Here is a 23,117-nt window from a genome sequence, read left to right on the forward strand (position 1 = left end):
TTTCTGTTTCCCAATTGCCTTACCTCCTTGAGGGATGGCTCTTTCAGAAGGACTGCCTTCTCTAATCTTAATAAACACTGTCACCATGATTCCCTCCTTCTCACTCCATGTGTTTTCATACTGTTGCACATGTCACTGGGCCAATGGGGATAAAGTGAGCAATGACACAACTGTTGTTAGTGTGCTGAGGGCAGTAGAGATCAAAGACTAGAAGTATCCACTTCTGCAGCTGTTCATGACAGGGGACTCTCTGGTAATTCCATAGATCTTGGGTCTTGGAAGATCAGAGAAGCCACAATGAAGCATGCAGTCCTTAGAACAAACCACTGATTCTCTCTGTGGTTTCACAAACTAACCCTACCATGCACCAACTCTGGAACTCAGTCCAAATGAAACCAACAGACCTGCAAGAGTAAGATTTCACCATGGCTTCTTGTGTCATGTAAACCTACTCAAAACCTTGATTTGGCTCACCCCAAAAGTTTACAATATGCAAATTAGCTATCAAGCTTTGCAAGATTCTTCTTCAGGGTGAATGTTATGATGAACAAAAACTGACAAGGGGTGTGCATGTGTTGGGCCATGCTAGAAAAATTATCATTGTACAATTTTGGAAATATGGGGGAAAGTATCCTTTTGTTCACTAAGTGTCATCAGCTTGAACTGAGGCTTGAGTAGGGCACTTGGTCTTTGCCACACTTCCAATGGCAGCCATTTTGTGCTGGTACCCAGAATCATTTCACCAGTTACCTATAGCCCAAAAAGGCTGCCTGCTTCTAGTCCAGGTTGTTAAAAAGTCATGAGAGGAAATTGAAGCAGGGGAGAGAAGAGGCCAAGGTGTGGATTTGTGGAGCAGAAGGGACTCTTCCTTGATGGAATGCAGTGAACAGAGAGTTCATTCGTTGTACTGGGATTGCAGGATCTTTTCTTCACTGTTTACCAATGGCTAGGACATGTAATATCACATGGCAGGCTGCAGCTTATCTGCAAAGGATGTAATGGGGGAATGGATTCCTCTTCAGCCTCATATGCAGGAATCTCCCAGTTCTTCCAGAGCCTCTTACAAAACAGGTAGGCAAAAAGGTGATGGGAAGGATAGACCTTTGTGTTATATTTGGAGATCCTTCTTGAAGTTTGGGGTTTTGGATGGTAGGGCATTTCTAATACCAAAGAAAAAACCTGGCAATGTGAGCTTTAAATTTTCCAATGGGCAGAGGGCAAAAGGGGCTTATAAACATATAGGTAGGTAGGTAGGTAGACAGATCTTAGTTGAGGGGTACAAACCTTAATGGGTGTTAACAAGTGGCAGTGGGTGAGTGATGTTTTGCTTCCTAGTGCTTGGTCTGGGCTCTCAAAGCCCCTTCAGCAGATACATTGTGAGACTTGATGGGACTGGATCTAGGTGGATAAGAGGGTGTTTGATCCATTCTTTGCAGCTGCTGAATGGAGAGGACAGCTCATTCTCCTCTTCCCTGTTTTTTGTTCTTCCTTTCCACAGAAATCTTAAAGGACACCTAATGTTCTAGGGCACTAATGTTCACAGTAAATTGTATTTTCTGTCCTGTACAAGTGGGCAGGAATGAATGCCTACTGCCCAGAATTTTGAGCGATTTGTCCTTCCATTTTATTGTCCCGTTTTCAAATGTGCATAAATTTGCCCTCTGACTGGAAATTTGCACAATCATCCAATCATCCTGGCAATGTAAGCTTGATGTTATTTCTTTGTTTTGTTTTGTTTTGTTTTGTTTTGGCCCATGTGATTTTTTCAGGGTTGTTTTAGTTTTTGCTTTTCTTTTTCTTTTCTCCCATTTCTTTTGCCACCCCTGGTACAGAACAGACATAACCCACCATGCAGAAATGTTGCTCTGCTGTGGTAATTTTTAATACCTTAATCAAGCAAGATTTCAGCTTTTATTTTTTCCCATATAGTTTGCAAAACTTATTTTTTTATAATTGCCACTCAAGTCCTAATTATGATAATGATCTAAATGTGTTTAATTACACAATCATTTCCCAAGTTTGATTATACAACAACATTATGGAAAAACAGCTCTCTCTCTCTCTCTCTCTGTGGTGGGAAGGATGGTTATGGGAGGGGTGAGTAACCTTCACAGAGATGGTCCTAGCAGCAGAGATCAATGGGCTGAATCCTCTTGCACCTGTGCAATCATTAAGTGGGTACCCAATGCTAACATATCACAATGCCACACAGGTGTGCAGAGATAAAAGCCCAAGCTGGAAACAAGGGAGTGGAGGATGCACTTTCAGACTGATCTTTTAAAAATTACAAAGGTGGCATTTTTGTCTGAAAAGGGAGCTGCGGCTTTCAAAGGCTCTTTCTTCCTGACAGAGAACAGCACTAGGCAGGAGGCCCAACCGCATAAAAGCCGCTTGTGTCCCTACGCAGCTGCCGCAACCTTTCATACAGTCTACCCACTATCTTTAGAAAGCAAGGTGCTTGCCATCGCATCAGTCGCGTCCAAGCACTCCAGCGTTCCCCGAGTGGAAACGTCCTGCGTGCAAACGCCACGGCCTATGCGCACACGCACCCTTAGCTCTTATCAAAGGCTCTTCTCTGGTGTCACAGGAACCCACGATCTGCTGTTTTGCTTGTCCAGTGCAAGAGAACCCAAGAAGGCCCTTTTCCCCACACTCACATAATCGTGCCCAAAAAGGAAACACACTGCCCCCTCTGAAAAAGGAAGAAAGACTGCACAGATGCACATATTCATATTCATATGTGTTGATTTATATGTACAGTCGCCAGGCGATAAATAATGATAAGCCCACCACCACTTTTCTTCAGACAGTGATCAGAGAGAACAGCAGGAGCCTCCTCCCCTGTGAACTTCCCGGGGCAGGGCTTCTTGCAGAGGCAGAGGTTCCCCATCCCTGATCTAACCAGAGTGGGGAGGTCAGTGAGCCTTGTGCCTCTCTCCGTCTGTTGTCCAGGCATTAACTGCTGATGGACAACTCCAACGCCCATCTGAGGGCATTTCCTCCTTCAAGAAAGAAGGAATTCCTTCTTTCCAAATTAGACTGGGAAGCCTTCAAACAGAGGACACCCTCAAACAGAGGACTATCCTCTGTTAAGTGGGCCCCATGGCCATCTTTATACACATGCATGTGTGCTTTTATTGCATCATTGTTTAGGATGTCTATGGGTCCTGCTTTTCGGATACCTAAATGGGAAGCAGCTGTTGCAGTGCTGGTCTGGCCACCCACACATTCCTAAGCTAGACTGTTCTCTCTCCCATTCTCTCTTCCCCGACTGCTTTTTCTCATGGCAGGGATTGCTTATTTCTAATGTCAGGGCCTCACATACTCTGTGAGAAGAAAGCAGAGGGGGAGTGATCTGCTCCCATGGCTTGCCCATGCCATTCCTTCATTTAACCCCCAACAGGAATCTCTGGGCATCAAATCTAGCTTGGCCCTTCAGTTTCCCTGAAGTTGATTTCAGCCCTTGGGCTGTGAGGAATTCTCATGTCTCATTGGGTTCAAGGGAACCTTTGCTGTGTTGTAGGGGACTCTTTCCATAGGACTCTGGAAAGACCGCTGTGATCTTGTACGTGCTCTGTGGTGTGCCTGTTCCACTCTGAGGACAATGCCAGAGAAATCGTCCTTCTGACCTGTCATTTCAAGACGTGCTCTTAGCCTGGGCGCTGCACTCCTCGGCCGGTGCTGTTACTCATGCAGCTGCGGACTGAGCTAACTGTGCGTCTGCTGATGCTGCAGTCCAGCACAAGCATTCCTGGTACATGAGACCACATCAAACCTTGAGCGCATCAGTTTCAAATATGGTTTTAAATCACAGTAGGCGAGGACGCTGTTTTTTGTTTCTGGAGCTAATTGTTCAGTTATTGTTGGTTTCGTGCACATGGTGAATTGAAATATGATAAATCCAAGGCACTGAATCTTTTACACCAATTAGGTGGTCCTCTAGCTTGATTCACAGTATAGTTCTGTGCATGCCTACTCAGAAGAAAGTCTAATTAATTCAGTGACGCTTACTTCCACATAGGTAAGTACAGCATGGTAGCCTGAAGCAATTAGAAACCAAGTTGCTAGAGGGATATGGAAATGGAGAAAATGTTACAGTAATGGATCATGTTTCTGATTTTTAGCAAGAATAAGGGTAGCCATCAAGCTTCCCGAGTTATCCTTTGGGATCTCTTTTGCAGATTTCAGGGTCAAAAGGTGCAAATCAGAAAGAGAAATTATTTTTAACCAACCATCCAACGTCTTTAACCAGAGCACTGACTCCTGAGGAAAATGTATGCTAATTCAAACATTTTCTGGAAGGCAGAGGTTATGACAGATAGTTAAATGATGAACAGGGATAAAGGAAAACTATTTGCAGTGAGGATACATTAGGAATCATTGGCATGCATACAAGGTATAGACCAAAGAAGCATCTTTAAGAACAAAGGACTAGCAACTTTATGAAAATCCAGGGGTGGAAATCACATGGTACCTGTGGTAAGCACTGGTCATGCCATCACATTAAAGAGGGAATTGGCACTTTGGGATTAGAAAGATTTGAAACCTATCTTAATAGATCTGAACAGATTTTTAAAACCAGAGCTGGTTCATTTTCATGGGATTAAAATTTTTATTTGCAATTCCACTTTATCATTCCTATAAAACTAAACATTACAAAATTTAAAAAATGTCTAAACCTTAGGGAAATGGTTCTTTTCAAAATACAGTAGGCTGCTTCCATTTTATTGTAACTTTAAATCAGGAAGGGGGAACCTGTGGCCCTGCAGATGTTCTGGGACTACATCTTCCATCAACATCGATGGGACTACCGCTTCCACCAGCATTGGTCATACTGACTTGGGATGGTGGGATTTTGTTGCTTATGCCACCACATATCTAGACATATTTGGAACAATGAACAGTATAAAGATAAAACAGACACAAGAATAGAAACAGTACATTAAAAACAGGCTAACTTTAAAACTGTGGCTGGTCAGCAAGGAAGGCTTCCCAGAACAAAGACATCTTCAGCAGATGCCACACAAAGCTCCGCACTGGAAGTTCCTTGAGTCTTGCAGAAATGGACGTGCCACACTGGAGGCTCTCCTCCTGGTAGATTCCAGGCAAGCCGGAGATCCATGTGGAACCACCAGGAGAAAGCCGTCTGATGACCTCAGTGATCAGGCAGGGAGAAGGCACTTTTTCAGGGACCCAAGTCCAAAGTTATTCAGAGCATTGTACAGTAGTAACAGAACCTTAAGCCTGGCCAGGTAGTTCATAGGCAGCCAGTGCATTTCCTTCTGCACAGAAGTGGAATGCTAAGGGCATTCTGCTGTCGCTCTCACTTCCAGAGTCTTGTTATAAGAGCTCTTGGTGTCCACTTTTGCATCTGTCCATTAATCCCCACATCACAGAAATCCACTCTAACAGTATGTGCTCAATCAGCATTATCACAGATTTTTTCCCATAAGAATTTATCTGTGTGTTACTGTTGTGAGTGACAGCTCACAGTGTAAATGACCCACACTTTCGCAGGCAATAAAACTCAAGTCTTTTATTGCTACTTATCTACAAGATTTACAACGCTACAGATAAGCTCTACTGCAATGGTCTTTACAAGGAAGTTGCTAACTCCTTAGTGACGTCTCTCAGGGAACCCACGTGGGGCTAGCTTTCTTCGTCCCACCTTTCCCCCCTGAGGCGGGACAAAGCTTCCTTCTGCTCCAGTCGGCGCAGGGAACGTCTAAGAGTCGTGCGGGTCAAATCTGCCCCGCCTCCTGTGTCTCCTGTGTCATGTCCAGGAGGTTCAACGTCAGGAGGAAGGGGGGCAGCCTGCCCATGCTCTCCATGAGCAGAACTTGTAGTGCCTTTTCCCTCGGGGCCCTCGTGGTCGGACAGAGGCTTGGCTGTTTGCCCAAGGGGTAAAGGGTCAGGGTGAGGGATGGCTATCTGTTCAGCTATTCCCAAGCCAGGTTGTGGAAGGGACATTTGGCCACAGGGTCTCAAGTATAAATCCTCCTGTTCTAATGTCTGATTCTCTCTTTGGGTGTTTGACTTTTGCTCGTGAGGTGCCGCCTCTGTCGGGGCATCAGGCACGACAGTTACTGAGCATCAGTTCAGTTTACCCATGTGTAGGATCTCTGCGTACTGCAGTGATCACATTGAAACTTGCAAGTTGATGACAGTTTGAGAACAGTCTTGTGGGATATGCAAGAAGTCCAGATCTCTGCCAGTCACACCCTTTCAAGATAAATACAGGTGCATTGACTCCAATAATAATAATATAATAATAATAATAATAAATATTATTAATTTTATTTCTGCATTGCCCAATAGCTGAAGCTGTCTAGGGGGGTTGGATGTTGCTTATAGTTCCTCTCACCAAATACAACAGGGTTTCTACAGCTCCCTTTCCAGCTGCAGTTCTTACCCCAGCATAATGTGGACTGTATTATTTCCGCAAATTCAGGTTGTCTTCCAGGTAACACATCGGTTCAGTTAGAAGAAATTGCACTCTTCTTGTACACAGCTGACTATATTTAATTGTTCCTCAGCATGATGCAACCACTGTGATTGTATGACCAGAGTAGACTGTGATTGCACAAGTGTCAGAAGTATACTCTGTAACCAGAAATTCAGTTCTGCTCCTGGGTACCTGTGCCATTATTTACAATTTTTAGCAAACTACAGAGGTTGAGAGCTAGTCATTGCAATCTTATGTTATACTCTGGATAAGCCTGGCACAAAATAGCATTACATAAGCAGGGGCTGTGTCCAAGCAATGCACTGCACAGGATTTATGGTGGTAAGGAGCATTTGTGAGGGTTTTAATGGTGTTATACCCAGCCTGCCATTTCGAAGGCTCTTTTGCCTGCAGTGAAGTAAACCTCAGCCTGCACTATTTAAGTGAGAGCAGCTCTTTAGTGTTGGATCATATTCCTCATTTTCAGCCAACTGGCTGGCTCAAAGAAGATTTTGAGATACAAATCCTCTTTAAATTGATCTTTTTTTCCAAACAGTATTTAAAAATCAATAACCCAGGAAAAATAATATGAACTCACAGATGAAACTACATTTATAGTGACCGTAGTTTGCCATCACTCAGATCCTTCTTCCTTACTCACCTGCTGGGTGAATCATAGGTGCTTATTACCGGTGACAAGGCTGTGGAAACAATCGATAAGGGCGTATTCTTTTCCACTTCATAGCTCAGATATTAAAACAGATGCTGGAAAGACTCCATTTGATTAATTAATTAATTAAGACTATTTTGAGGAGCCAAGGGAGGGGTGAGTTAATGGGCGTGATGGGAAGCAGAAGGGAGCGATATTGTGCTAGGTTGGTTGCACACACCTCAAGGTGGTGTCTCGTAATGTTGCTGATAAATATAAACAAGTTAAACTAAGAAAAATGTTTCAAACTTTCTGCCTTGAGCACTCATTGAAAAGAGAACAGAAATTAATGCCTATTTCAATGATATTCTTCCAATTAATAGAGTTAGATTTATAGACTATTAAACTACATGGAGTAAGTCTCTCTGCTTAGAGACATTACCTGAATTATGCATTTCCCACCAAAATCAAAGTCATCTTAGACTGGGCAGGAAGAACAATTCCTGGGCTCAGATCTATACTTTTTCTTTTAAAAATTAATTCAGTTAGTGAAATGCATAAGGCACTGCAACCGCGGTGTCATTATAGGAACTATAAAAATGGGCCACGCAAGCCACGTGGGCGCCAGGTTTTGAGAGTGCTTGGGCAAGACATCCTCGGTCAGATCTACCCATCCCACAGTAGATTGCGTTCTCATCACCGCCATCACAAGCTGCTCTTGCTCCTCCCCTTTTTCATCACTGACACTATTCGCTTTACGGCAAGGAGGGACCAAGAAGGCAGTGGTGACTCCCATGACGCTTTCTCGCCACTGCCATTATCTGAGCCAGAGGAAGAGGCAGGCAAAAGCAGGTTCCAGGGTGGGGGGACTCCAGGGGTCCCCTGCCAATGCAACTCTGCTGGGTGTGGGCTCTCAGCGGATGCCCAGCATACCGCTGGATGCTAGCCTTCGCTTTGGCATTAACCGACCACTGCCTCAGCAACTTGGGAGCAGGAATCTGAGTGAGCACCTTTTTCTCTGTAGACCTGCCAGACTGCTGGAATCATTCCAAGAACCTTTCCTGGCTGTGCCAGGTGTTGATCTTGTAACAGACGGGAAAGGCTCCTGCTCTCCAACACTCTCCCCACTACCGTCACCACAAGAAATAAAACACGCACTAGCCCTGTTACAGTTTACACACATGTTCAGGACTTTTCCACAATCACAATTGAATATCGCCTTCTCTTTGCTCTGAAATCATTCACTGAAAGGGCTTTTTAAACAGAAAGGTGAAAGTGGAAGGTCACAACATCATCTGAAGAAGCCACAATCAATCATGAGTTGGACTTGGAAGAAATCCCTGCAACTCCTTGGGGGAGAGTCCTATTGAAACAGGGAGGCCCCAGTAATGGGGGGTGAATATTTGGAAGGATTTTTTTTTGTTCGGTGAGTGCATGCCAGCATGCTTTATTATTCATGGAAATCAACATCTTCCCAACCTTCTCCTGCCTCTCAAGATGATATTGTTGTGTTTTGCTGGCTAACTAAGAATGTTGTGGGGATTACCATTAAAGCAGCTTGAGACCACATCTTTGGTTGACTCAGACTATATTGATGATTGCAATCATTCTGTCTATACGATGCAGTAGCCAAAGCTCCCTGGGCAGTTCACAACATGATAAATATATACTGTATATAAAACTTTCACTATTCAAGAAAGTGTTTGGTAAAAAAAAAAAAAAAACAGGCTAACAGCACCAATACAAAGCTGGGTTTTCTCCTCGGAGAAAAATGTCCATTAGTAAGAGACCAAAATAGTTTTTTGTCATGTTAAAATATTAGGATAAACTCGAGTGGATAATTTAAATAGATCTCCTCTAAGTAGGGCTTATGCAGCATTTCATCCTTAAACATGCACATCAGCATACGGCCTACGGTCCAGACACAGAAGCCCTATGAAGCAAGTGTGGTCTGCCCCATATGTTCCTGGTCCTTCTAACTGGCATCCTAATATATTTTGGAGTGATGAGACTGCCAAATTATTACCAGTGGAAAGGTGATGCCTCTCACTTTGCTATTATTGTTTGAGTGCACTTCTTTCTAAAAAATATAAATAATTGGAAATGGGAGATCAGAATTTATTTGGAAAGAAAATAATTAGGGCTTAGCCAAAACCATTCATTCTACTGGGGTTGCACGCTTCTGTTTTTTACTGAGTTGGGGACTGCAAGCTTTCTGAAAGCCAAGCACTCCTAAAATGCCCCTTTGGGTCTTCCCAGGGATTAAATGGGTTTCTAGGCAATGCTACAGAGCTTCTCCATTGCTGACCCTACCAGGACTATGCAGTGCTTTCAAGTTTCTCCTGGCACTTTGCTTTTTTATAGACATTGGGTCTTACATGTGATGCCAGAGGGCATTCACGTGCCCATAGAGACCTTTCTTGGCATCTGCTAGGCTCCTCGCCCCTCCCAATTTTTAATGTATTTATTAATCTTTTTTCAAGTTGGAGTGTGTCATGCTAATGAAGGACTCCCCTCCACTGTCATATCTATTTTTGGTTCAAAAGAGTGGTGTTTTGTTTTGTTTTGTTTTGTTCTTATGGTTTTGGGTTTTTTTAGGGGGGGGGAGTGGGTTGTTTCCGTCTTGTCCTTAGGTTTTGGGGCAATTTACTTGTCCTTTAATCTCACCAATTGGCCATCTGGGAAATGAATTTTATGACCAACCATGCCTACCAGAGTAGCCATTTTATAAATGGGCAGAGTCCCCAACCCATGGCAGCCATTTTGTGAGACTGCTGCAGAATTGTCTCAACATTCCAAATGCGCCCACCAATCCTAAAAAGTCAGACACCCTGCCAAAGAAACTTAAAAGTTGGAGGAGATTTTGGAGATCATCAGGTCCAGCCTCCAGTTCCATAGCTGTCCAATCCTGTACCCTCCATGAAAGAGGTCTTTCAGGAGAGGCTGTGGACAGCTTGCCTGCAATGGCTTTCCTGGGACCGTCACAGCTTTAAGGCTGGGAAGCCACTTCCTTTGAAACTGCCGCAAAAAAACTTCCATTCTTCCGGTAGGTTGCCTGCTTTTTCAGCTAAAAGTTCTACCTTGTTGAAAGGGCAGCTTTTGATGCAAAATCGAATATGATGCATGTTCACCTCCAGCGAAATAAGCATTGTGGCGATCGTGTTGTCCTCATGGCCATCCCAAAGCATCTCTAATTACAGGCCTAGTTTCTCACTTATTGAACTGTGGGATATCAGAGACCTGAAAAAGTCAGTGTGCATGTAACAATGGCAGTTCAAAACGGCAAATTGAACATTATTGCTCTCTGAGATATGCGGTGTTTTGCCCTTGCCGAGTACTCTGATTTGAAATCATAGCCCTGTCCAATTATATTAAACCTTAAATGTATTCTCTTTAGAAATGTTTAACTCTAATTGGGAGTTTGAGAGGATTAGCTGGTCAATAATGGGAGTCTTTTCTTTTGCAGCTTTGGTTTTTTTTTTTTTTCCTTGTGGTTTGTACTAGCTAATTAACTGCACTATTGGGATTGTAATAAATGGTATGGCTATTAGTTCATGTCCTGTACTTTCTGAGCCCAAACAAACTGTGAATAGAAGGAGTAGGATAATATTGATTTACAATTTAGTGGCACACAAAATGCTAATGTGGAACTTGTTTGAACTTTTCCTTTTTGCGTTCAAATAACAAGGTCCTCCATCAGGCCCAATAATAGTTCCCTACAGTTGTAATTGTAGAGGAGCTTTTCTCTGTATTAAAATGGATTAAATCCTTAACTTGAATGTAGGGTGTTTTTTGAAGAAAAAATGGTGTCTCTAATAATTTCACAAACATGCCATGGAAGAGAGACTGAGAACTTTATTAGCACCAAGCTTCTTCTGACACGAGCCTAGAAATAACCAGCAACTGCTAAGAAACAAAAGGGAAAGGAAACTTAAAGCAATTGTTTTGCCCCAAAGGACCCTGTCAAAATTACTGGACTGTTTAGTTAGGTGATGTTTCCCAAATTCTCAAATGCCTGCAACAAATATTCTCACAACATTTATATTTTTATTTATTATAGTTATATCTCACCCTTTTTCCTTTCAAGAAATGCAAGTTGGCTTATACAATGTTCTTCTTCCCCTCAGTCTTATCCTCACAACAACAGTCCTGTGAGGTAGGCCAGGCTGAGAGCCCATGAGTCACCCAGTGAACTCCATGACTGAGCTGAACTCAGATCTTCTGAGTCCCAGTCCTTTACGCTGGGGAGTTACCGTAAAGCAACCATGCACATATCGGTGTCCTCCATGTTTTGGATTACAGATTCCGGCATTCTCGATCATAGGCCATGCTGGCTGGGCCTGATGGGAATCAATTTCCAAAATATCAGAAGGGCACCAAGTTGAGAAGTCTAACTTGAGTTGAGGAAGGTGAGCAAACCTGTGCTTAGCCAGGCTGACAGAATAATAGGCCTTTGTTGACTTTTTTAGCTTGCTGCTGCTATATTAAATTAATGCCCCATCTTTTTTTTCTCTTGCAAGAAACCTAAGGCACCTTACGTGATCCTCCCCTCTCAATCTTATCCTCACAACAAGAACCCTGTGAGGTAGGTTGGGCTAAGGAACTGTGACTGGCCAAACTTCACCTGGTGAAGTTCATGGAGAGCTTTCCTGAGTCTCAGGGAGGGCCACACTGAATCGGCTTCAGCTAGATCCCTTCACACAGACAAACTGCTCAGTTTCTCTCTCTCCCTCTGATACTTCCTTGTTTGGAAGCATGTGGATAGATGCATTTATTCTCTGCTGCAGTTTCATGTGTTCATGTGGTACCTTATGTGGCATTTTATGGTTCTCGAGGGTTTTGGCTACTGAGTTTTGGCTAATATAGAAATGTACTTAATAAAAACATGTGTGATCTGCCATCAACCAACAAAACATGGACAAATTCTGCTGTAATTTATGCAATTGCTTTCTGAAGTTGAACGAAATATTGTGAAGATAACAGCAGGCTGTGAGCTGGTGCTTCCAGACAGAGAGGACAGAGCAGCAACAGCCAAGTCACTTTGTGCAGCTGTTCCATCTCTTTTGTCTTAGCAATTTTCTCCGGTAGGAGAAAAGACAAATGAAGTGGTAAAGAAGGCACTGGAGAGTTCTGAGTGGAAGAGGAGGTCTGGAAGCACCTGGAAAATTCAGAGAACGATAAAGTGATAAAAGTCTCATCTGCAAGCACCTGAAGATGGGAAGGGTTTAGTCCCATTGAAACCAATATAATAAACTAGATGAGATTAAGTGCTACTTGGAATAATGCATGATTTGTTTTGTCAGGGTACTACCTTAAATGTTTGCGGCTTCTGTTCAGTATGAAGACACACATTATCACTTCCCTGACACTGCCCAACCTGGAGAAAGGAGGACTGCACACACGAAATTCCCTTAAGCTTGCAATATCTTAAATGCCCTTTGGAGAGCCTCCAAGATGTGAGAACCTGAGCATCCATCCTTCCATTATTAATTCATCAACTTCAGGAGCTTTTTCATTTTTGTTTTTGTAAGGATTAGCAAAAGTTTTTGCAAAGTGGCCTAAGCATTTCACTTGAGAGTCTTCAGTTCTGTATTTTCCACATTTCAACAGATTTTTAGGTCTTTATTGGGAGTTTCATTAGCAGCCTCAGTTGGCAATTACACTTTTTAATTCAGGGCATTCTAAGGCAAAGGATCTTGTGATATTCTCAGTCCAACAGAAAGCCAAAGATGCTAGGTATTTTGCGAGTACTGTTGAACTGACTTTGGAATGATGTGTGTGTAAGACAAACCAGAATAAGTAAAGTTTCGCTACACAGTAGAACATAAAGCAATTCTGTGAAGGGGGGTATTGAAAGAAAACAAAAAACAAAAACACTGTCGGGTATGTGTTGTAATGAGCAGCCTTTTGGATGTAAATTCAAATATGTTCTGTACTGGAAGAAAAATGGTGCTCAGGTGGTCTAACTGGGGGATCGAAATGATTTTCTCTGCCATTCTCCAAAAATTAATGCAGTCTTCATGTCATCAGAAATGAAATTGTGGTTGTCATCAGGGGGTAGCTGTTGGCTTAATTTTCACTTGTGCACCTGCATTTCTTACTGCTTTGAGTTTAGGCTTCTCTTTAGTAGAACCAGGCAAGTACAGCTTTTTTTTAGCGCGCGCACGCGCACACACACACACACACGTGCACATACATGCAAGAAAATAGAAGAAATTGACCTAGCTGGGTGCAGTCTGATGACTTCAGTGGAGACAAAGCAGAGAAGAATTATGATTCCTCTTGATTTGCACAGGAGGAGAGTCTGATGGTACAATCAGACAATGAATGAAAATGGCAACAGGAAAGCAACCCAGCTTTTCAAGTTTAGGGAATGTTAATTTTATTTGAAGAAATTATGATGGCATTTGAATTTGAAATCCAATTTTGACAAGATTTTTTTTCAGATGGGCAGGTTCTAAGAAACTATGTATTCATTGTATGTAAACTATATGTATTGTATTCATTTTATCTGTACAACACTTTTTAGCCTGAACAATAATTTTCTGTTCTTCTAATTCCTGTCAATAACTTTGCCTGGTTGTTGGTTTCTCATTTCATTCTCTTCTATTTTTAGCTGTATAATTGAAGTAATATCTCAGTACTGATTATAGCACAGAAAGGAGAGATTTTTGCCATCCTAGCCTTACGTCTATACTATACTTTGCTGGAGGACAAAAGCATTGAGCAATGCCAGCTCCAGGTTTTAAAGGACCCGTGGGCAAGTATGCCCTCTCCCTCTCCCTGCCTTCAGCACTATCATCCAGTTCTCTTCCTCTTCCTCCAAGGGACTTGCTTGCTGGGCAGCTAAGGGCAATGAAAAGCGGGCAATGGTGTCTGTGTCTCCTCTTTCATGCCTCCACTATTGACTGGGCATGAAATGAGAAAACAAGTAGGTTGCAGGAACTATTGTCAGAGGTCTTCTGCTAGGGTCCCCAGGCAAGCCCACCTTTGCCATTGGCTCATGTGGATATTCGCTCACCCACAAGATAACCTTGTGTTCTTCTCTGCAGATGCTAGAATGTGAATAGGGCAATGGGAGAGGAAGGGGCCTGTGTACCAACTTCCTTGGATATTTCCAAGCAAGGAAGCAAAGTGCTCAAAGCCATGAAGAGACTATAATGCTGCTTCTTATATGAACCAGTGCTTCTAACACATAAAATTCAGCCAGCCTCCCTTAGCTAAGTGCCGAAGAATAAACAATAGATTTATTCCTGCCCCCATGCCCATGGTGTGAAATGGCTGCTTGGAAGCAACTCACATAATCTGGGTAGAGCTTCACCCTGCTGTGCTTTTCAGAGGAAAAGGATGGGTATTAACACCTGGTGTTTTCACCATATGTTCACAGTAGGCATTTTGGTTTAACCTGTGGTGCTATTTTGGTGATTAAGAAGCAAACGTGGTGGGTTCTGTATGTGCGTGTGTTTTAACCATTGATTACAGGTTAAATAAAAAAACTTTCACTAACAAGGCATGCAAAAGACTGCACGTTTGCTAAAGTGAAGTTGGTTGTACACAGATTCAGGGAATCGATTCATCTACACATACCATACCTGTTTATAGCTCTAAATATATGAATAGAAAATGGATCATACAAGAGGAATCAAAATTGATTGTCTTCCATTTTAAGTAACTCCTTAGAGGAAGCTTTTACATGCTTCTCAACTTTAGTGCGCTTACATAGAATCAGTAGGTCAGATGAAGTCCATACTATTTGTAATTATTCTATGGAAAGTTCTTTCCAGTTTCATTTGACCTACAGAACCATAGCTGCAGAACCATAGTTGAAAATGCTTGGATGGTGATGAAGATGGTGATGGCGATCCCACCCATGATCAAGTCAGGTTGTTTTGGCACCTGCGGCAGCAAATCCCACAGGAGCTTTTCCCTTGGGAGTAAAAATACAACACTGATAAACTGAATAACTAAAACTGGCTGGTTTTTCAGATGCCTGCAATGGCCCATTCATTCTGCCTAAGAGTAGGCCTACCCCTCCCTCCAAAGGCTGCCCCTTAAATACATACCTCAGTACCTTATTTAAATATATCTTAGGATGTATGCAAATAAAATTTGTGCACAGACTGTGTTCTAGAACTTCATTAATACCTAGGCTGCATGATATTCTTTTTTTCCTCTTGCGAGGAACCCAAGCCAGCTTACATGAGCTTCCTCCTCTCCATTTTATCCTCACAACAACCTGTGAAATAGGTTAGACTCAGCGTCAGGGACTAGCCCAAATTCTTCCAGTGAGCTCATAGCCAAATGAGGACTGGAACTCAGATCTCCCTGGGTCCCTTCCAGCACTTGGACCTCTATGGTGCACTGGCTCTGGCCTCAAAAGTCATTATAGTAATAGATACATATTTCTGCTCATCATAGTTTATTCCTGACTCTGTGATTTTTTTCTTCTGTTTGCACGTTTTCTAGGTCCTGTCCTTGGGAGCAGATGTACTGCCGGAATACAAGCTCCAAACACCTCGCATCAACAAGTTTACTATATTGCACTACAGTCCTTTCAAGGCAGTCTGGGACTGGCTGATTTTGTTACTTGTGATCTACACTGCCATCTTCACCCCATACTCTGCAGCCTTCCTTCTGAATGACAGCGAAGAACAGAAGAGACGGGTGTGTGGCTATTCCTGCAACCCACTGAACATGGTGGACTTGATTGTGGATATTATGTTTATCATTGACATTCTCATAAACTTCCGAACAACCTATGTAAACAAGAATGAAGAAGTGGTAAGTGACCCAGCAAAAATAGCCATTCACTACTTCAAAGGCTGGTTCCTAATTGACATGGTTGCGGCAATACCTTTTGACCTCCTGATTTTTGGATCTGGCTCTGATGAGGTAAGTGAAGTATAAGAGGAATCTGTCTCTCTGTCTGTCTCTCTCTGTCTCTCTCTGTCTCTCTCTCTCTCTCTCTCTCTCTCTCTCTCTCTCTCTCTCTCTCTCTCCCCCCTCTTGCTGTCCCTTTCTTGATTTGTGTGACCACTTCATCTGTACATGCGTCGTGTTTCCTGCCAGTGAAATCTGTCAGAGGCTCACTGGTCTCCAAAAACATTAAAGGCAGCCATTGGCTCTGTTCAGGAATTAATTTCCAGCCATAGTTGCTCCCACTTCCCCTTCCCTGGCAAGCAAGGAGAGAGTAGACCCTCTTCATTTGTGACAATTGTAGAATGCTCTTTTATCTGGATGCAACAAACAGTGGTTTGCACAAATTAGGGGCAGAACCTCCAGCCTTCAGGGGCTTGTTCCCCCTCTGCAGGCCCTGCCCCACTGGCTCTGCAAAGCCCACTGCTATGGAAAGCTTGAGGAAGAGGCAGGAGAGGAATCCTCACTGTTACCCGCAATCTGTTCCTGGAGTTAACAGCTGAGATTCCCTCAGCAGCACACAAGGGATCCCCCAGCGGGAATGCCAGATAGAGGGGCGATCCAGGCACCAAGCAGAGAAGCAGAGCCAAGGGGGCCCTTCCCGTGAGGAAGTAAAGGGAACCCAACCCTTCTCAGTTTCACCTCTCCTGCATCTAACCTTTAGCTTAAAGCATGAAGCATAGCTTGCCCTCAGCTCAGGATAAAATTATAGTTTGGAATCCTAGCTTGAAGACACACTACACTGTGAAATCATAACTTTGTGAAAGCAGCATTTAGATGGGACAGAAAACTAGGTTGCTGCTCGTTAACAGCAGGCAGACACTTCTGTTCCCCATTCTGTATGTGGAAGAGGGAGATGTGCAAGCCAATGTGTGTGAGCCCTGTTCATCCCTGATTCTACAAAACGCTTATGATGGTATGACTGTAGCCATTGTTGTTTGACCTTCCAACTATCCCAAAATATAAAAAGTAGGTTCTGTGATTTAGAGAAATTATATTTTGCAGTCAACAAAGTTAATTGTACTCTCCAACAAGCCATTATTGTTATAATTCCAATCCTGTTGGTAACTCCATAAAGAGAATGATATGGGATGAGGGTTATCTTCTGAAGGTGGCTTGGACTACAGCCTCCACCCACTTTTTTTGTGAAGACCTGTAACCATAACAGAAAACAACAACATTTCTAAAAGTAATGGTAATTTCTACATGCATTGTGTTGGATCCAGACCTACTCATACTTAGCTATGACTGACTTAACTCCCATTGATTTCAATAGGTCTGTTCTAGATATGATTCAGCCTGGATCCAGTCCAATGTGGGCAACCACTTTGCTATAACATTCCAAACATCATCCAGACATAGTTTGTTTAGTGCATGAATACAAAGTTCAGTTTCTACTAGCATGTTTAGTCAGAGATACAGTATGTCTCCTTATGTTCATTAAGCTTTTTCCTAGGTAAGTACATGTAGGATTCCAGCTTTGCTGATTTAAATATAAAGGCTTGGATCCAAAGACCTATTTTGGGCAGTCTGAGTAAGGATGTTTATGTTTTTAATCTTGGAAAAGGCAGTCTTCATACTATATTAGAAAATGCCACATTCAAAACTTTTGTTCTGTTTAAAGTGGTTTGCAACAAGAGGGGGAAAACTTATGTAAAGTGTGAGAGAAGGATTGCTGTTACAGAAAGATAAGGACCAAATCTTCTTAGGCTGAGAAGAGGTTGCACATTCAGACAAAAGACTGTGCCATCATCCTCCAGCCAGCATGCCCTCTGCTGGCTTGGACTGATGGGATGTGATGCCCTAGTACAATTCAAGGGCTGGGAAGGCTGCTTTGGAAGAAGGGTGAGGGACAGATGTGATCAATAAATAAACACGATCAATTCACACCATCAGTGGCTGAGTGTGGTGAAACCTTACATGTCACAAGGCTCTGGCCCTCTTGAATGGTGTCCTTGTGTCAGATGTCTGTGCAAATCTGCTCAGGCAGTGGGACAGGGAATACATGCTCCACAGAGGGCCAAAACAGTTTTTACTTCACATCTGTGTGTAGCAGATACATGTTTAACCTATATTAGGTGCAGGGAGACCGATCCAGGTCATGCATGCCCCCTACTCCCCAAGCTATGTTCCTGACCCAGTTCAGAGACCTAATTCTAGAGGAAAAAATAAAAGAGTGTCCAACCCTATGCCTGCTTATACTCAAAAGAAGCCTCAGCTCCCAGCAGGCTTCAGCTAGCATGACTGGCCACGGCTTTGCTGGGAGATATAGGCATTTTTCCTGTCTAAACATGCATATGATTGCACCTTAAGGTGATGTCTGTTTGGGGCCCAACATTGTCAAGGGAAGCAGGCAACTCTGGTGTGGACCCTTAACTGCCACTGTTAGCTGCCTGAAGTTACAGCAAGAGGGGACAAAAGTCCCTCCAGACCTACTGGCAGATCTCTGGATGAACTGAAGTAGAGCAGCAAGGAGTTTTGACTTCCCGTCCTTTAACGACTGGAGCCGTGAAATGACTCCACCACCACTGTGAAATGATGAAGCTTGGCAGCCACCGTTCAGTTCGGGTACTCAAAAATTATTTCTGGTTGGTAGATCTCAGTGTTATTGGGCTGGGGGGAATCAAGTAGGTATCGAGGTCCTTCACTCCTAGCCAGGTCAGATCCTTTCCTGAGTGTGGACTTAGAGATGGATGTTTCTAGGGAGTGGGTGCTTTCTAAACCAGCTAGAAGTGAAAGAGTAATTTTGTTTTGTTCAGGGGTAAAAGACCTGCATGCCAAAGCATATTTCTTGAAAGATGTTTGTCAGGGCACAAGATTATGCAGGGAAAAAAGGCCTACATCTCCCCACATGTTCCAGCCAGAACACAATTCATAAAAGCATTATGGATTGGTCAGTATCACCTGCTACCTATTTAACCCATGTGGGCAAATAGAACCACAGGTTTTATTATATGTGGCCAACAGACCTCATATAGTTGACTATTTTTATTTAAAGACGCTTTTCTGAACAACCAGCCACAGTTTTATCACTATAACTTTATTTTAAATATTGTTATACTTTTATATTTTGATCTTTTCTCTTTGCCGTTCAGTTTTCCAGAATCCATGTTCAGATATGAAGCAGTTTATATATTTTTGTATAACTGCAGATAAATAAGCTGAGGATTACACTTCACACATCTCATGAAGTGGACTATAGCCTGCAAAAGCTTGTGCCGTAATGAATTTCTTTGACTTTGACGCCCACAAGACTGTTGAACTTTCTTATACAGTTAAGGAAATCCTTTCCTCTCATAATTTCTCATGGATGTGTTTTCTAGTTGTTTTTTACTCTTTGTGTAAGAGAGATCTTTGGTGGTAACCTGGATTTTACTTTTTTACTGATTATTTTTATTCCTGATCTTCTTGACCTGAGTATCTTCTTGGTGATCCCTTTGTAGTGAAAATAATAGTGCATGTAAAACATCCACAGTGTGATATTTTTTCATTAATGGCCATTTCCAGTCATGGAGGTGCCTTTGAAAGGAAACAGTGCTCCCTATTAGCTCAAGGTGTATCTATCCAGTGAAAAGACCCCTGCCAACAACCATGTCAGCCTTCCTTTCTTTTAAATGGCATCAGTTGCAAAGGCATCACCACGCATGTTTTCCAAGACTAAGAAATTCTTGACTTCCAGCTGTTTTTTAAAAATCTGGGAGGTAACTATCAAAACACTGCATGCTGCAAAATGTGTCCAGTTCTGTTTGTATATCCACTTGCTGAGCTAGGAAATAGGCAGTCTAATTCTCATCATGCATTCAGCCTTTATTTTAGAGTGACTTAAAATCACTCGTTTTTATAACGCACGGCCTGAAAGCTAGTGCAAATATTAAGTTTGTGGTAAAGATGTTAATGAGCCTCTCCAAACAATTGTAATCCTTCTCCACAACTGTGACATGTCCTAAACACCACCGCTAGTCTACTCTCACTGGGGAGAGGTACGCCATTGTAATCAGCCAGACCAGGGTTCCTGGTTTATCTATCAGACATACAGTGCCCTGTGTCCGTTTAGAAGATTTTTCCCTAGATTGACTGGGATGTTGAAATGCATAGATGGACTTGAGGACAACATGTAGCCCAGTGGAATTCAGGCTTCAGATCATCTGGAGCATGTAGCCCATTCTCTTCTTTCAAGGAACAGCTTCTAGTCCACACTGGCTTGTCTGCCACAGAATGCCTAAACAACTTAAAGAATAGGGAGCGGGGGCAGTTCTGGGGCAGAGTGGCCCCAAAGGTCATCAGGATCCATTGATAGATACCTGGATTTTGAATAGACCAGCAGCAGTTTCTGAATCACAATAATTTAACAGTCAAGAGGAGAATTCTCTGCCATTGTGTAAATCCCTTCAGTTTCAGCCTCACTGCCTCTCACCTTTGTTTGTTGAGTTGAGTAGGTCTTTATGCTACTCTGCAACAATTTTGTAATTTTGTGTTATAATCCCGGATCTGTAATAACTCAAAAGTAGACTCATCCCATGTATAGTTCTTGAGGTGCACTAAGTAATGGATTATACCTCTCGAGCCACCATTCTACAAATAGTGTGATCCCTATTACAGTGGTACCTCGGCTCACAAACGCCTTGGTTCACAACCAAATCGGGTCGCAAACAAAAATTTCATGAAAATTTTGGCTTGGGTCGCGAACTCCACATTGGGTGGCGACCAAGATCACAGCCATCTCCCCACCCCCCGAGTGGGGAGATGGCCACGACTGCAGTCACGTTCATGCAGGGAAGAGCACCCATGATCAAGCACGTCTTCCCAGCATGAATGCAACTGCGATTGTGGCCATCTCCCCACTCAGGGAGGTGAGGAGATGGCCACGATCGTGCTGGTTGCAAGTCGCGGGGGAGATGGCTGCAATCATGCTGGTTGAGGGGTGGGGAGATGACCGTGATTGTGCTGGAGGGAGATGGCCGAGATTGCGCCTGTCTTTCCTGCAGGAGCGCGCCCATGCCAGGATTTCTTTGAGAAGCACCACCCCAACATAACTGTATCGAACAGAGTGTAGAATCTGATGAACGATAATGTGGTCTCTCATTTTCAGAGGGTTATGCAGTGCAGGAAAAACCAAGTGACTATAGACAGATTTTTCACCAAAATTGACCCTGCAGCTAAGAGACAAAGAAGAGAGGAAACCCCTTATAATGATCTCCCCAATGTCCTTATGGAGAGGGACTCTCCCTCAAAAGAATAACCTCCCCGCCCCCACCTAGGTTAGTGTTCTCCACTGTACTGTACGGTACTTTGTTATTTTGTTGTTCTTTGTCACTTTGTTTCAATTTTTTCTGATTAAAAATAAATAGTTACAGAACGGATTAACCTTATTTACATTGAATCTTATGGGGAAATATGACTTGGGTCACAACCAATTTGGGTCACAACCAGAGTCGTGGAACAGATTAAGTTTGTGAGCCACGATACCACAGTAGTGCTTTGCCCCAATTAAGGCCTTTGAGAGACTAGTTCCAACCAAACATCCTGCAAGCCCTGAGTTCTTTCCCGCAAATTCATGAAAGGCATGGCCCATGCTTGATGGGACTTGTGGGTTGCACTTAGCAGGGGAAGATCAACAACAATGAGATTGCGATTGACCACCATACTGCACTTCTCAAGCTTTTAATAAGCTCCCAAGGGACCTCAAGGTTCCACAGAACATAGTTTGAAATTCAGAGGTATAAGCTAAAATGATGCCTTCTACTGCTGCCACCTACTGCTTTTATATTTATGGGGTGGTGGTATTTTAATTGATTGTTGTTATGTTATGTTAGTCACGAAGTCGTGTCTGACCCATTGTGACCCCATGGATGACATTCCTCCAGGCCTTCCTGTCCTCCACCATCCCCCGGAGTCCACCTAAGCTCACACCGACTGCTTCAGTGACTCCATCGAGCCACCTCATCCTCTGCCGTCCCCTTCTTCTTTCGCCATCAATCGTTCCCAGCATTAGGCTCTTCTCCAGTGAGTCCTTCCTTCTCGTTAGGTGGCCAAAGTATTTGAGTTTCATCTTCAGTATCTGGCCTTCTAGAGAGCAGATGTTTAGCTGTTTTAAACATTTGCTTTGAGTTGTTTTGTTTTTGTTTTTCAAGGAAGATATCTAAGAAATAATACAGTAGTAACAATATTCTGTATTGTTAAGTATCTCGTATGTTCTGTATCTCGTATTAAGGGGAGAGCTAAAGATGCAGTGCCTGCCCTGCTGAGCTTGTACAGAAAATCATTTTTCTTCTTCCCTCCCACTTTTCATTTCTTTTTTATGATATCCTTCCCACTCAGTTGCAATAAGAAAGAAGTCATATATGCCTTCTGGGAGGCTAACATAGTTTCCCCAGTTCCACTGGTGTTTAAAGGAATGGGAAGACTTCCACATGTCCAGCTCTGAACTTGCAACCAAACACCCTCTTGTTGCCTCTGGCAACATCAGAGAGGAAAGAGTTAGGAGTGGGGTTGAAGTCAGCTCTCTCCCTCAAAACTCAAATCTCTTTGTCCACACTTGCAAGGGGAGCTCAGGATGCCCAGGGACTGTGGCATTGCAGATTGACAAGAATAAAACAACATAAACAAACTAAATAATGAAAAATAGATAGATAATGAAAAAATAAATGATGTGAAGAAAACAAAACTGCCTGAGCAGAAGCAAAGATCTAACAACCAATAAAAATAAAAATAAATAAAAATGAGTTTGTATCTCAAAAAGAAAATAATTACAGACCACATTGTTTTAGGTAATTAGAATGCATTCTTCCAAACAGCTGAATACCTATGAAACACCATCCTAAATATGGCTCCACAGTTTGACAGGCCCATGCATCTTAATACATTTGCTAGTCTGCTTCATCAGATCCTAGCGCCTGTCGTGCCCTTCAACCTAATAGCCACTAATCATAAATCAATTTAGCATCACAGTTCTGGAAATTGAAGATATTAGCATTATGGGAGGATTCAGTAATTGGAACTGAGACCAGACAGTCTTACAGAGTGGGCATCACCCTGCCTGGTCCTCTCCATACATTCCCTTTCACTCAGAGCTGTGCCAGTCTGTTCCCCCCAGAAGAGGCACACCTG

The 23,117-nt window shown here is 42.9% G+C and overlaps 1 protein-coding gene across 1 annotated transcript in view; it reads left to right on the top strand.

Annotated features, from left to right (window-relative positions):
• The window catches only part of KCNH7 (potassium voltage-gated channel subfamily H member 7), a 323,164-nt gene that overhangs the window by 229,124 nt on the left and 70,923 nt on the right, over nucleotides 1-23,117 (top strand). Inside the window, exon 6 of the mRNA XM_044417898.1 lies at nucleotides 15,561-15,986. Coding sequence (XP_044273833.1) covers nucleotides 15,561-15,986 — 426 coding nt within the window. The remainder of the gene's footprint in view (nucleotides 1-15,560; nucleotides 15,987-23,117) is intronic.

This window comes from Varanus komodoensis, unplaced genomic scaffold (assembly GCF_004798865.1).
Source record: "Varanus komodoensis strain SLA01 unplaced genomic scaffold, ASM479886v1 scaffold9, whole genome shotgun sequence".
NCBI classification, from domain to species: Eukaryota; Metazoa; Chordata; class Lepidosauria; order Squamata; family Varanidae; genus Varanus; species Varanus komodoensis.